Genomic DNA, 12,500 nt, shown 5'->3' with positions numbered 1-12,500 from the left:
TATTTCACTTCTGAAAAAGCAATAGAACTTACGATACACTACAATTTAAACACAGAGAAATGTCTCTCTTATCTAATTTCAACGTAACATGCCTTGTTGAATTCAGATGATACAAAAATTGCCAATTACATACAACTGTATCTGCAAGATTGTGTGATAATCAATCTTTCATTGTCAATAAATGGCTAAAAATAGTTGTGCATGAGCTTTCTTTTTTCTTTTTAAAAAGATTATTAAATTTTTAAAAAAATGTTTAAAACAGTAAAAAATAAATCATCTAAAATATTACGTGTACTTATAATATTTTACTGAATTTACAATGTCAGATGTTTCATAGGAAATCCAAGTACAAAGCACGTCTTTACTAAGAAATTGTTAAAATTGAGTGCATTGTAACATGGCGTTTAAAGACTTCAACAGAAAAAGCAAACCTTTTAAAATGAGTTTCTGAGTCAACTTTGTCAATGGCATAGACTGGTCTGTTCTGCCTAATCAGTTCAGACACCTGTAACAGAATGTTCACCCATGGTATCAAAACATCTATTTTGCCAGTTTCTTAAATAATCTTTTAAATATTTTTATTTTTTATTTTGTGAAATTTGCCAGTTTTACAAGTTGTACCTCCACCCCTCTTTGAATGATTTTCTCTGGGAGTCCAGCCTGGAGAGCTACATGACTGGCATAGCTGGATTTAGCATGACCCTCCACCAGTTGATACAAGAACAGTAACTCTCCTTCCTCTGTCAGACTGTCCATGGTCTGCAGAAGTAAGCATCCCAGCTATAATCTTAACAAATATGTAGTACCTGCCACAGTTCAGTGCCCAAAAGTATCAATATTTACCATGAATTTCACCATAGGCGACTCTGGTAACAACTGCTGGTGGATAATGCTGTGGAAATGTGTGGAGACTAGGACATGTGGACAGGACTCTCTCTTTTCTATCCAGAACGACAAGCAGGCACACAGCAGAGCCATACCATCCACCTAGTTTATTAAATCATTTACACTGTTAGCAATGAAAGAAAGCAAAAGTGAGCAAGCTCACATACCCCACACTCCAACATTGCTTGACAATACCTCACATAATGAATGGTAATGCTACGTATTACTGCAAGAACAGGACAAACAGGCTGGAAATTCTAATTTCAAAAGGGGCATAACTCCCAGAAAAATTATTGAATCAGAATTTACTGGGAATATTATATGCACATCTACACAGTGTGTCCTTATTAACTACAAAGTTTCACGAAATTCTGTTGAGCAGTCTCAGAGGAGTTGCGCTGATAAGAAAGGGACTGACAGACTGACGAGTTAAAAAACATACCCTCTGCAACTTCGTTGCGAGGGTATAAATATCGTAACCGTAACATTCACCGAGCCATTTTGTCTTGCATGTCATTTTATTCACAACAGCTTATTTTCAGTTACTGTAAATAATCTAAAGTCATGTTCTTGCTGAGTAATCCACATACTTTGCACATCACTTTGTTTATAAACTAAATGACAGGTTCACAATAGCAAATATACATGTACACATTTGCAAAAAAGGTGTGCTTGCAGATCTTATGGACATCTCTTGAATGAAAATAAAAGTTGGTTTACAGTCAATGGGAAGTTTAACCTCTGTCACTATACATACATGCACTTACCAGCTCGGTCCCTTTGCCAAACTCATCCACCACAATTAGAGATCTTTCTGTGCCATCTCTTATCGCCTCTGACATCTGTTATTTAAACACGCATAAGTATTTCCATTAATCATTCAAAAAAGTCTAACTTTTAATCCTATTTTTTTTTTAAAAAGAAAATTTAAAAATGATGTACCCATGATAATTTTGATTCACAGTAAATCAGTTGGCCAAAAATAACGCAAGTACATAGAGAAGAATGAAAGTGTTCTGCAATTCCTCGTTAAGGATGATCATAAAATGGGTATACTAAACTTGGCATACATAACTAACATGTAACCTGATTCACATCTATCATGAAGGTAGATAGGCCGACAGACACACTGTCCAGAGTGCGTATCCTGGTGAATATTCTGTCCACGCAGCCAATGACAGCAGACTCGGCCGGGACAAAACTGCCAATGTGAGCCATATACACGATCAGAGCTACCTAAAAATGTATCATAAAACTGTGGCTATGTGTATGTTTTGTTCATTTCGTATGCTGAAAAGGTATGTCAAAGGTCCAGTTTGATTGTATGGAAACTTTGATTGAGGAGAATGCAGGTATTTAGGAGGGTTAAGAAAGACATGCTAATCTTGATTTAAACTGTGTTTGGGAGGTGGAGTTAAGATGCAAATGTTTTACGCACAAAATAGAAGGAATACCTGTTTCAGGTACACACTTTTTCCAGATGCATTAGGCCCTGTGAGGACTTTCATCTTTCCACCTGCTTGGTCACTGAGTGTATCATTGGGTACAAAAGGACTGCAACAAACCTCTTGGATGGGGTGTCTTCAAAGAAATAGGTTATATGGTGGAATGTTTGATGTCTTAGTTCAGTTCTAGAGGTTTCTTACAACATCAACTATGGTGGAATGTTTGATGTCTTAGTTCAGTTCTAGAGGTTTCTTACAACATCAACTATGGTGGAATGTTTGATGTCTTAGTTCAGTTCTAGAGGTTTCTTACAACATTAACTATGGTTGAATGTTTAATATCTTAGTTCAGTTCTAGAGGTTTCTTACAACATTAACTATGGTTGAATGTTTGATGTCTTGGTTCAGTTCTAGAGGTTTCTTACAACATTAACTATGGTTGAATGTTTGATGCCTTAGTTCAGTTCTAGAGGTTTCTTACATTAACTATGGTTGAATGTTTGATGTCTTAGTTCAGTTCTAGAGGTTTCTTACATTAACTATGGTTGAACTTGAAAACAGTTACCTTCCTCCTTTTATGTTGATGACATCCTCATTGACCACAGCTGGTTTTACATAGTTGAATTCTTTAGCTGAAGCTGCCAGCGACAGAATGCTATAAGATAGAATTCATACAGGTTTTATATGCTTTATATATGTAGAATGTTACCCGAATTTGTAGGAGTATCAACCTACCAGTCAAGTTCCGCACACAAATCCTGGACTTCAGTCAGAGTTCTAAAACTCTCCAAAATGGCATTCTGGAGTCGGTGCATAATAGCAGTTTCTTGGTCTGGAAGGATAATATATCTACAATTTCTAATATTGTACCATACACTTGGGTATTCATCATTTCTTCCATTCATTATTAAAAAGTTTAAACTAGTTTGACAATAATACTGACCTGTTATTTCACATTGCGTGTCCCCCAACAATGCGTCCAACTCTGCAATATAATAAACTAATATATACATATGTATGCAGGTCCAATCAAGTATCTATACAGAGATTTACCCTGGGTTGTATAGTCCTAGATAGAATATTCTATCGTTAAAGTGACAATGTCCTACGAACCCGAGGGCCTGTCTCGAGACACAGTTGATTATTCTAACTTAGGTATAGTCCATCCACACTTACCAATAAGTAAAATGAGTTGTGTCCCTTTGTTAACCCAAAGGTCAAAAGGGAATTAAGCAAGTATTTCTACTCTTCATGCTACCAGCTGTTTCAATTACTTTCAAACTTTTAAAGTGTGAGTAGCCCCACCACGAGGCAATCCAAACACAAGATTCAAATGATTTTTTAATGTTAAATGATAAAGATACGAACTCAAAAGTTACAAAGGCCAATGTCAAAATCCTATGGGTTTTCCCCCCTAAGATGGCAGCTAATGGACATACTTTAGCACAGTATGGATTCAACTATTCCAGCCTCAGAGTGTATGAATACAACCCAAGGAAAATCCCTGTACACCCTTGATTGGACAAATTTGGATAACAAATTTATTTTCTATGTAGCTAAATGGTACTATATGTATTAAATTATTTAGTCATGATAAGAAAATTCATGTCAGATATTTTACATGTTTTACAAGCTGGGGTAAATAATGTGACATTACAATTAATACATTGAATCGTGAACAAATGTCCTAAGGAACAAATGCCAGTTTACCCCCCCCCCCCCCCTTTCCATTATGATATTGTCTCTTTATTTACCCCCAGCTTCAGCAGGGCAAATGGAAATTTACAGAACTCGTTCTATAAACTATTTACGAAAAAATGCACTATATTCAGTTATTATATCAAAACACACAGAAGTGTATATATTCATTTATTGGCACGAAGAAGAAGGGACAATAAATAAAGTAGCCATTTTGCCAGGTCATAATATTAATCATAAAAGTCTTCAAGATCATGATGAAATTTTACTTTCACTTTATTACGTTTAAAAACCTAAATGGTTAACCTGGCCGTAAAAATGACTAAAAATGACATTGTGGTTATGATTTGTTTGAAGTCCTATACGTATTTTGATGTTGTTTTCTTAAAGATCAATATACATGTATGAGCACATATAAACAACAACAAAATTTAACACAAAGTAGTAACTCTAAAATAAAACATATAAAATAGACATGTTGTGCTAATCCACTAGACCTTAAATTCATTCCTGGCCTATGCAATTTTGTTAAATTTTTAATATACTTTTAAAAAAAAAAAAAAAAAAAAATTTTTTTTAATACACTGATTAAGTAAACATGCAATATATTACAAACCAATTTAAAATAGACACAGAACAATGAAAAAATCAACACATTACCTCTTGTTCGTGCGCTTTTATAGTGCAACATATTGTTGGACAAAAACTGTTTTAAAAAATCACATATAAACTGAAAACAAGTACATTTTCTTCTTCCATTAAGTACAATATCATATTTACAATATCTTGTATACTAGCACATGCACTTACGACAAATTCTAATCCAGGTATTTCAAAATCTGTCTCAATCTGCATGTAGTCCAGGCGAGGAATAGCCAGCAAATAACCCAACTAAAAATACAGTAAAGCCATAAACCATTAATTTACTTAAAGCAATACAAGGAATAGCCAGTATATAACCCAACTAAAATATAGTAAAGCCATAAATCATTAATTTAATTAATTTACTCAAAGCAATACGAGGAATAGCCAGTATATAACCCAACTACAAGCACAGTAAAGCCATAAATCATTAACTAAAAGTACACTAAAGCCATCAATCAATAATTTACTCAAAGTAATACAAGGAATAGCCAGTATATAACCCAACTAAAAGCACAGTAAAGCCATAAATCATTAATTTAATTAATTTATTCCAAGCAATGCAGTATAATCAGATAAGGAATTCTATGAAAATAAACATTGTCATGGTAGACATATGCAGTAATCGACCTTGATATTCTATTTCTTTAATAGCACCATATACTGTAATTACCAGCATGGTAAAGTTACACTGTAATTACCAGCATTGTAAAGGTACACTGTGATTACCAGCATGGTAAAGTTACACTGTAATTACCAGCATTGTAAAAGTACACTATGATTACCAGCATTGTAAAGTTACACTGTGATTACCAGCACTGTAAAGTTACACTGTAATTACCAGCATTGTAAAAGTACACTATGATTACCAGCATTGTAAAGTTACACTGTGATTACCAGCACTGTAAAGTTACACTGTGATTACCAGCATTGTAAAAGTACACTATGATTACCAGCATTGTAAAGGTACACTGTGATTACCAGCACTGTAAAGTTACACTGTAATTACCAGCATTGTAAAAGTACACTGTGATTACCAGCATTGTAAAGTTACACTGTGATTACCAGCACTGTAAAGTTACACTGTGATTACCAGCATTGTAAAAGTACACTATGATTACCAGCATGGCAAAGTTACACTGTGATTACCAGCACTGTAAAGTTACATACATTTACAATTATTTTGTAAACATTAATTGCACATATGCAAATTTTCCCATGTCTCCATTAATTTCATACCCAAATCATACACACTAACTAGAAATTTATTCTTAATCACTGAATAGAAATGGCACAGTAATTTTCTGTACTCAATGTCAAAAGCTTCTTTTCTAAGTGAACATGGAAATTATTCCTTCAAGTTGTTGTATTCAATGTTATAACTTTAATGCAATAACAAGATGTGTTTGTGAAACACAAATGCCCCCGATAATAGCCAATTCCGAAGATGGCCAAGGTCACAAGGACAAATATCTTGGTAGCAGTAGAAAGATCTTGTCACAAGAAATGCTCTAATATTTACTATTTAGAAGTTATGACCAATGTCAATTTTTTAAAAAGTAGGTAAAATGTCAAGGTCAAAAGGTTTAGTACCAACGGAAAGGTCTTGTCACAAGGAATACTCATGTGAAATATCGAAGCTCTATCACTTACTGTTCAAAAGTTATTAGCAAGGTTAAGGTTTTCAAAAAGTAGGTCAAACTCCAAGGTAAAGGTCACTGGGTCAAAAATGTTGGTACCCACGGAAAGGTCTTGTCATAAGGAATATTCATGCGAAATATCAAAGCTCTATCACTTACTGTTCAAAAGTTATTAGCAAGGTTAAAGTTTCAGACAGAATGACAGACAGGACAAAAACAATATGCCCCCAATCTTCGATCTCGGGGGCATAAAAAGGATAGTTAAAGCTGTATGGTCCGAATTACAAAATTTTTTTCCCATCTCGTAAAAACACTATTAAATCATTGCACGTAAGTAGTTATGAGGCTGTATGGCATGTCAAACATTATTTCACCTGTTTCAACCAAAATTATTTAATTTTAAATCGGTGTTTACAAACAACCGCGTCACTCTGCCATTTCGAGTGACAGTCACGTGACCAGTTCAAACTTTCAGATCACCGGTGGTCTTATCTGTGTAAAACTGTGTATTTTGTTACAACAGTACTGTGCCATAAGTTTAATAGAAATAAAGTTACCAAATACCTCTTAGTAATTCATTGTTTTACGTTCTTTCAGCCTTAAAACTAGACAGTTGCGTCCAAGTTATTGGGATTCCCCTGATGCGCATGGGGCTATTTATAGACATCTAACACTGTATAATCTATGCGTTATCTTGAACACCTTGGGCCTTTCACTGAATACACCGTGCTTTGGGTGAAAGGCCCGAGGTTTTCCAGATGATTTATATATGTACCACAATATATTTACTTTCTAAATAATATTCTCACTGTTTTCTTTTACATGCAGATGTTTTCAAGCATGCCATTCAGGGAAAGTTAATAACTTTATAAAGTAATCAATCTGCTTTAAAGTAATAATGTACAAAAATAATACATGAACATCGGGTCATACAGCTTTAATCAATGTCTTTTCATTGATGAAATTTTCTGATAAAGGTGAAGCGTTACTGTAATAAAATTACAGTAAAATATCCTTATAGTGTAGTGCTGGGGATGAAGAATTTTGAATAGCTAGTATATAAGTATCATTTGTTATATCCAACAAGTTCATAATATGTTTTACAACTTCAGGGAATGAAAACCACTTTGCTTTAAGCATGAATTCATCATAAGAAAGTTCACTGTAACTGTGTTTTACTGTAAGTGTGAATTCATTATAAGTGTGTTCACTGTAACTGTGTTTTACAGTAAGTGTGAATTCATTATAAGTGTGTTCACTGTAACTGTGTTTTACAGTAAGTGTGAATTCATTATAAGTGTGTTCACTGTAACTGTGTTTTACTGTAAGTGTGAATTCATTATAAGTGTGTTCACTGTAACTGTGTTTTACTGTAAGTGTGAATTCATTATAAGTGTGTTCACTGTAACTGTGTTTTACAGTAAGTGTTAATTCATTATAAGTGTGTTCACTGTAACCGTGTTTTACTGTAAGTATGAATTCATTATACGCATGTTCACTGTAACTGTTTTTACTGAATACATTATAAGCATGTTCACTGTAACCATGTTTTACTGTAAGCATGAATTCATTATAAAGCATGTTCAATGTAACCGTGTTTTACTGTAAGTGTGAATTCATTATAAAGCATGTTCACTGTAACCATGTTTTACTGTAAGCATGAATTCATTATAAAGCATGTTCACTGTAAACATGTTTTAATCTATGCGGATTCCTTGGAAATGCAACTCACCTGAGGCAGGTAGATCACATTACACTCCTGAATGTCATCACTCAGTCTCTCCAATTCTTCTGCTGCCAACTTTGTCATAAAATCTGGCAGACCATTGTAGGTCCTTTTCTCTGAGCAAAACACACATCATTTTTTTGAGTCAGTAATTGATCAAATAGGTCATGTTTTCAAAACCAAACTTTTCTGATATATGTATAGACAATGAAAACAATTGATATACAGTGAAACCTGCCTCCTCTGACACCTGTGTCATCTGTTTCACTGGGCATTCTGACCCTTATTTTCATTCTCAATTTCAAATTACCAAGTTTTTTTTTTTGTTTTTTTTTTTATAAACTTGTTTATTTTGACACACTGTCTATTCTGATAAAAAAAATTGTCTCTCAGTTATGTCAGATTAGACAAGTTTCACTGTACAACTATGCAATTCAAGTTTTTCAGTGGTGTGAACACTTTATCAAATAACTAAATACTTTAATAATAACAGGTAATTAAAGAGAAACTTTTACAACCTCTTCATCATACAGACAAATGGATGGATACTTCTAAAAAGGGATTCCAACATACTCTACAAATCTTGTTTGCAAGGGGTGCAATAAATATCAGCAAGGTCACAATAGCCATATCATGCCTGGTCATTAGGAATCTGTGATGCGTGGAAGACTAGCCATGCATTATAAAATTGTAAAACACCCGTTGGGGAGGGGGGGGGGGGGTCTGCTTAAACTCCTTGTTTCATAAATACTCAGCAGTAGAGGTATATGGTAAGCTGTTACATCAATTTAAATCTAATCATGTATTTCAACATCTAAAGTTTTATATTCTTTGTTGAAAATGTAACTTTCATGTTTCAAAGAAATGAATTCCTAATTTCTTGAAATATTGATTTTATTGTCAATCTTTGTTTCTGTTAATTGATTTTTTGTATATTACGATGAAATCCACCCATATTAATCATATCCTAGATCAATTCTCAACCAATGTCAGCCCCCATGATGATAATGGAGTCCCTGGTTGATACGGGACGAGAATGTAAAAGTATAACTGGTTGATATGGGACGAGAATGTAAAAGTATAACTGGTTGATACGGAACGAGAATGTAAAAGTATAACTGGCTGATACGGGACGAGAATGTAAAAGTATAACTGGTTGAAGATGATATACTTACTGTCATCTAACTCAGCATCAACATTGGGTTTAACCACAAATCTGCCCACCACTTTACTCTCGTCAAAATCAACCTGTAGTACACGTACCAGTGTTAGTTCATTTCTCTCAGTTCAAAATCACCACAACAATCCATCCCATAAACATTAGGTCTATCATTCCCCATTACGTAATCTATATGATGAATTGGTAATGTAGTGGGTAATGCACATGGTTCTTACCGCTGCTACCCAAGTTTGATTCTCAGGATCAGCAGGGGACTCTGTGAGAGGGTATAGTGGTTAAGGGACTCTATGTGAGAGGGTATAGTGGTTAAGGAATCTATGTGAGAGGGTATAGTGGTTAGGGAATCTATGTGAGAAGGTATAGTGGTAGGGGATTCTATGTGAGAAGGTATAGTGGTTAGGGGACTCTATGTGAGAGGGTATAGTGGTTAGGGGATTCTATGTGAGAAGGTATAGTGGTTAGGGGACTCTATGTGAGAAGGTATAGTGGTTAGGGGACTCTATGTGAGAAGGTATAGTGGTTAGGGGACTCTATGTGAGAAGGTATAGTGATTAGGGGACTCTATGTGAGAGGGTATAGTGGTTAGGGGACTCTATGTGAGAGGGTATAGTGGTTAGGGGACTCTATGTGAGAGGGTATAGTGGTTAGGGGATTCTATGTGAGAGGGTATAGTGGTTAGGGAATCTATGTGAGAAGGTATAGTGGTTAGGGGATTCTATGTGAGAAGGTATAGTGGTTAGGGGACTCTATGTGAGAGGGTATAGTGGTTAGGGGATTCTATGTGAGAGGGTATAGTGGTTAGGGAATCTATGTGAGAAGGTATAGTGGTTAGGGGACTCTATGTGAGAAGGTATAATGGTTAGGGGACTCTATGTGAGAAGGTATAGTGATTACGGGACTCTATGTGAGAGGGTATAGTGGTTAGGGGACTCTATGTGAGAAGGTATAGTGGTTAGGGACTCTATGTGAGAGGGTATAGTGGTTAGGGGACTCTATGTGAGAGGGTATAGTGGTTAAGGGATTCTATGTGAGAGGGTATACTGGTTAAGGAATCTATGTGAGAGGGTATAGTGGTTAGGGGACTCTATGTGAGAGGGTATAGTGGTTAAGGGACTCTATGTGAGAGGGTATAGTGGTTAAGGAATCTATGTGAGAGGGTATAGTGGTTAGGGGACTCTATGTGAGAGGGTATAGTGGTTAGGGGACTCTATGTGAGAGGGTATAGTGGTTAGGGAATCTATGTGAGAAGGTATAGTGGTAGGGGACTCTATGTGAGAGGGTATAGTGGTAGGGGACTCTATGTGAGAGGGTATAGTGGTTAGGGGATTCTATGTGAGAGGGTATAGTGGTTGCCCACATGGGCTTCCTTTGGGAACTTTGGTTTCCTCCTACATCACCGACCTCTTCATGCCAATATTCTAACCGACAAGATACATTAATGTAAGGTGTAAAACTTGTTTGTAGTAAAATAAATTAAGTTTAAACTTAAACTGGAATAAGGTGAAATATTGGCAATTCCAAACCTTGGTGGTCCACATAGGAAAAATTGCAACATATGCTTAACATATGATTATCCAATCATTGGATCAAATGCTGTCTGACATGTTGCATACCAATTGTTTGGTAGGCCATTCTTGGCGGGTGTGACCGGTCAACAGGGATGCATACTCCTCCTAGGCACCTGATCCCATCTCTGGTGTGTCCAGGGGTCATTGTTTGCCCAAATGTCTATTTTGTATTGCTTGTGGGAGTTATGAGATTGCTCACTGTTCGTTATCTTCACCTTTCACGTTAGACATATGTATTTAGTTTAACCACTCCTATTCTTTTGACTACTGTATTCATCTATACTCACTATTTTATTGATCAAATTGGCAATTCTGTGAAGATCATCTGTAAAAGCTTCATTTATCTGTAATCAAAATACTATCAGCATGTATCAGGCACAAGATAATGGCATTCGATATCACTTAATCCAAGACTAAATGTGTCGGAGTGACATTAATGCCCCAGTCCAAGGGCCTTAACTCTACAAAAAAGGTTATCCGACTATACTCATAGCAGTTAAGTTGACTGTGTATACTCAAGATATATATATATCCCACATTTCAATTTAAAATGTCCAAGTATGACTGATATTTTGACGGGAACTGTTAACTGTTTGAATTTGTCAAAGTTCAAGTGGCTCAACTCTTCCAAAAATTGTTTGACCTGAACAAAAAACGAATCTGACCCACACTAAAACTAGAATGTAGGTCTGATTCAGTACTAAGTCTAGAACGTAGGACTTTGATTTGGATGTAGGTCTAATGAAGCAACCAGACTGGTTGGAGGAACCATGCTGAGATGTGCGATATACTGGCATCATAACACCAACAAAAGACAAATTATAATCTAAAACTTTCACTTGAGCCTTTGAGATTCAGTAAAAACTTGCAAGTCATGTAATGATCTTTTTGCTTACATACCCTTTCAAAAATATGAATTGTCTGTGACTGACTTCTACACAAATCTCCAATATAAATTGCATGATACACAGTCTGAAATGCAAACAAAAAAGAAGTGTTATTGCTACAAGAATTGTACGACGTCAACAGGAACATACTATCATAGCATAACATACTATCATAGCACAACATAGTATCATAGCACAACATACATGTTATCCTTATTTGATACATATGTTGCAAGTATACTTAATTACAGTTGTGAAGTTTGGGGTAGCCATAGTGCAAAAGGTGTTGAACAAGAGGCCCATGGGCCACATCGCTCACCTGAGTCACCTTGGTCCATATCAGAAGACTTTCCATATATATTTGCATGTAAAACCGTAGTCCCTATTATGGTCCCAACCTACCCCTGGAGGCCATAGTTTTTGCAAACCTGAATCTACACTGTCAGAAAGCTTTCATGTAAATGTGAATTTCTTTGGCCCAATGGTTCTTGAGAAGAAGATTTTTAAAGATTTTTCCTATATACAGTGGAGCCTCGGTAATCCGGACGCCATTAATCCGGACGCTTCACCTTCCGGACGATTTTTCTAGGGAATGGAATTTTTATACGTTATTTTGCATCATTAATCCGGAAATTCGCGTTCCGGATCCGGACGGTCACTTTTTACTACAAAACGTTATAATGCATTGAAAATTGTACCGTTAATCCGGACGGTAATTTTGTTTAGGGAAGGTCTGTGTCGGCCTATTTTAGCAAGGCGTAAATTATAAAGAAAACAAGCCAAACTGTCTAATTGAAGCGATTACCTGTACCCTGTCAACACCTACCTC

General features: G+C 35.7%; 1 protein-coding gene across 1 annotated transcript in view; it reads right to left on the bottom strand.

Moving 5' to 3' along the window:
* The window catches only part of LOC125671489 (mutS protein homolog 5-like), a 55,284-nt gene that overhangs the window by 332 nt on the left and 42,452 nt on the right, over window positions 1-12,500 (bottom strand). The window contains exons 13-28 of the mRNA XM_048907252.2: window positions 11,685-11,756; window positions 11,072-11,128; window positions 9,212-9,284; window positions 8,043-8,152; window positions 4,839-4,919; window positions 4,689-4,734; window positions 3,274-3,315; window positions 3,066-3,162; window positions 2,896-2,985; window positions 2,340-2,466; window positions 1,972-2,121; window positions 1,653-1,727; window positions 844-987; window positions 622-759; window positions 432-505; window positions 1-10 (exon numbers count right to left, since the gene is read on the bottom strand). The exon at window positions 1-10 is cut by the window's left edge and continues 332 nt beyond it. Of these exons, the coding sequence (XP_048763209.2) occupies window positions 1-10; window positions 432-505; window positions 622-759; window positions 844-987; window positions 1,653-1,727; window positions 1,972-2,121; window positions 2,340-2,466; window positions 2,896-2,985; window positions 3,066-3,162; window positions 3,274-3,315; window positions 4,689-4,734; window positions 4,839-4,919; window positions 8,043-8,152; window positions 9,212-9,284; window positions 11,072-11,128; window positions 11,685-11,756 (1,386 nt within the window). The remainder of the gene's footprint in view (window positions 11-431; window positions 506-621; window positions 760-843; window positions 988-1,652; window positions 1,728-1,971; window positions 2,122-2,339; window positions 2,467-2,895; window positions 2,986-3,065; window positions 3,163-3,273; window positions 3,316-4,688; window positions 4,735-4,838; window positions 4,920-8,042; window positions 8,153-9,211; window positions 9,285-11,071; window positions 11,129-11,684; window positions 11,757-12,500) is intronic.

Source organism: Ostrea edulis, chromosome 4 (assembly GCF_947568905.1).
Source record: "Ostrea edulis chromosome 4, xbOstEdul1.1, whole genome shotgun sequence".
Classification (NCBI taxonomy): Eukaryota; Metazoa; Mollusca; class Bivalvia; order Ostreida; family Ostreidae; genus Ostrea; species Ostrea edulis.
Note: the sequence above shows the minus strand (reverse complement) of the source record. Positions and strands in the feature narration are given on the sequence as shown.